The sequence below is a fragment of the Triticum dicoccoides genome, unplaced genomic scaffold (assembly GCF_002162155.2).
Source record: "Triticum dicoccoides isolate Atlit2015 ecotype Zavitan unplaced genomic scaffold, WEW_v2.0 scaffold254863, whole genome shotgun sequence".
In the NCBI taxonomy this organism is placed as follows: domain Eukaryota; kingdom Viridiplantae; phylum Streptophyta; class Magnoliopsida; order Poales; family Poaceae; genus Triticum; species Triticum dicoccoides.
This window is the reverse complement of record NW_021254165.1, coordinates 1-2,827: the sequence shown is the minus strand read 5'-3', so window position 1 is coordinate 2,827 and position 2,827 is coordinate 1. Positions and strand designations below refer to the sequence as shown.

The 2,827-nt window shown below is 50.7% G+C and overlaps 1 protein-coding gene across 1 annotated transcript; it reads right to left on the bottom strand.

The window, feature by feature from the left end:
* Positions 1-1,283: 1,283 nt before the first annotated feature.
* LOC119345591 (acyl-CoA--sterol O-acyltransferase 1-like) lies at positions 1,284-2,544 on the bottom strand. Its single transcript, XM_037615608.1, has one exon. It carries the CDS (start codon positions 2,448-2,450, stop codon positions 1,407-1,409), a length of 1,044 nt encoding a protein of 347 aa, XP_037471505.1. The 5' UTR covers positions 2,451-2,544; the 3' UTR covers positions 1,284-1,406.
* Between the last annotated feature and the right edge of the window lie 283 nt (positions 2,545-2,827).

Genomic DNA, 2,827 nt, shown 5'->3' with positions numbered 1-2,827 from the left:
TTCGTCTTGGCATTTTGGGCCACTGTCGCATTCGTATTTTGCCACGCACTTGGACGGCGTGTTATACTCAAACTGTAATACGTAAAGTGACGGAGGGCTAGTGAATACTGGTGAATGGCGACGATTTACACAACGGAAATATTTGTAAACTATGCTGTAATAATATGTTTTCCTGTTCTGTTCTAAACTATGCTATCATTTGTTGCTTTATAGAAGCTTTGTCTCAGCAGGAATATTTCCAGTTTGTTCTTGTATATGAATGTGAGTAAGCCTGTTATTGAAAAGAGACTGGGGTGCTGAGGAGGTAAGAAGATGCTGCCCTCTGGGGTAGAATGGTGCTTAAGGGTGTGTTTGTTAGCATTCTCAACCTAGCATGGTTGTTCTCTCCTTATACATGTTGAACATGCATTTGTTGTTGTCTAGTAGCGGTGTTGAGACATGCTGAGCTGACACTTTGTTTGATAGCCCGTATCTGTTTAAACATGTTGAACACTTTTGAATTCCCCCAAAAAAATTGAATGGTGAACAGAATTTGAAAAGGTGAACAAAAACTTTGAATATTTTCTATTTTTAATTATTTTGGAATTATGAACATTTTCTGAAACTTTAAATAAATTTTGAGAAATTCTGATTTTTTTTCCATTTTTTTAAAATCTGAACATTTTCTAAAAAAATTAAAGAAATTGAATCTTTTGTGGAAATCTATTCAAAATTTGAAATGCTGAACAATTTTAGTTTTTTTGGAAATTATCATATTTTTTGATTTTTTTGAAAATGTAAATAAGTTTTGAAAATTTGACCATTTTCTGAAATTCTGAACATTTTTTATAATTAAAAAAAAATTGAATTTCTGAACATATTTTGAAACACGACGTCGCACGCGTCACTCGTGCACAGTCATGCTGACCAATGAACGGCTACCGATGTGTTCTCTCTTCGTGCATTCTACGAGTATATTTGGGCTAAGCTCGAGGTGGTCCTGTGCAGGATACCAATCAACCAAAAGTGGGTTGAGTAGTAAATTTACCCTCATGCACCCTAACAAACACATCCTAACTGTCAGTGGTGGGGATGTGAGATGGTTGGATTTCTTGAGAGCCCATAATTTCCTTTTGCAAGATGTACCATCTAATGAGATGGAAGGAAGTTTGTCTTCGTGAATAGCAGGGCGGTCGTCTATGGTTTAAAGCTCTTTTAACACTGAACTTTTTTGGCAAACTTGGCACTGTAAAAGTACAATCTCAGTTTGAGGACGACTCCCAAGGTTGGTGGATCATGACTTGTTTTTGGCTGGGAATCATCAGAGCTGGCGATGTTTATTGTTTCATCTCTCAGACTTTATCATGGTAAACAAGACAATGCAATCCTGTTTGGTTGCTTGGTTAGAGTCCCAATCAATCTGAAATTTATTTTCCTACTGCTAGTGAGTCCGTTGAACGTACAACGCCATTAATCTTTCTGCTGGCGTCGAGGAAGAAGGCCGCCACGGCAGCCCACTCCTCCAGCAGCTTCTCCTCGCCACCGTCCTTGCACAGCGGCGGGAAGAAGAGCCAGAACGACGTGCCCGCGACGAACACCACCACAATCACCGTCGCCACGGCCCGCGGCGGCGACGGCCACCCCTTCGCCGCCCACCGCCGCGCGCACCACCCCTCGACGACGCAGCAGACGCCGTGGAGCAGGAAGAAGGCGGTCATCCGGCCGTCCGGCCGCCGGAGGCTGAGGTAGTACACCATGCCCTCGTGCATCAGCCCGGACACCAGGAAGGTGGCCAGCACGCCGGCGGGGCTCCCGGCGCGCGCGCGCACGGGGTCGTACACCGACGGCCGGAGGATGGCCGACACCATGAGGTTCCACCGCCGGCCCCAGAAGTCGCGCAGCGAGGAGGCCAGGTAGGGGCGGTCGAACTGCGGCTCCGTCTCCATGCCGAGCGCGCCGGCGGCCGCCGCGATGCAGGGGAAGAAGAGGTCCAGGAAGCAGTATATGTGGACGCCGTACAGCGTCCGGCGCGCGTAGGGGTGCAGCCGAGCGTTGTACTGGTAGAGACGGAGGATGGCGGCTATGGCGGCGACCTTGGCCGCGCAAGAGAGGAGCGACGGCAGCGGCTTGGCTTTGGGCGCTCCGGCGCCGGCGGGGCGGAGCTTGACGGGGAGCAGGGCGGTGAAGACGAACGGGAGCACGGGGAGCGCGGGGTCGAGCGGGCCGCGGCCGGCGGCGAGGAGGGCGAGCTTGAACGCGCAGAGCCAGGCCAGGAAGAAGGCGGCGGTGGCCCGGACGATGGCGGAGGAAGTGAGGGCCAGGGGAGCGGCGGCGAGGAATGGGAAGAGCGGGAGCAGCGCGACGAGGCGCGGGAGGCCGGGGCGGAGGAGCGACGAGGCCATGCGCGCGTACAGCGCGGCGGCCGCGGTGGCCAGGGACACCATGGGGATGCTGTCCCGCAGGAGCTCCATGGCCGTCGCCGCTTGCCGCGCGCCACCGGCACGGCACGGCCGCTGTCTGCCTGTCGCTCTCGCACGGGAGGAATGGATCTGGCAATAATGTTGAGTGGCACGGCCGCTGTGGCGGTCTGGAGTTGTCAGTGTATTTTAACGACGGTGTCGATCGTGCCCACATGAGGTGAGGTTGTGATAAGCTACTAAATTCTGGATAAGACAACTTGACAAGATGGCCACACACTTATCAAAAAATGCTCCACATAATCATTTTGGGAAGTTTACGAAATATCAATATATCATATAATACATGGGAAACATAGAGAATGGGCAGAAAATTACAGAAATTCGTAGACGTGCTCGTCCTCGCATGCTCATGTTATCTTTTTTTTTTT

Bases quoted from the DNA above. Each gene is read 5' to 3' on its own strand.
- LOC119345591 (XM_037615608.1), bottom strand. From the start codon at position 2,450: ATGGAGCTCCTGCGGGACAGCATCCCCATGGTGTCCCTGGCCACCGCG.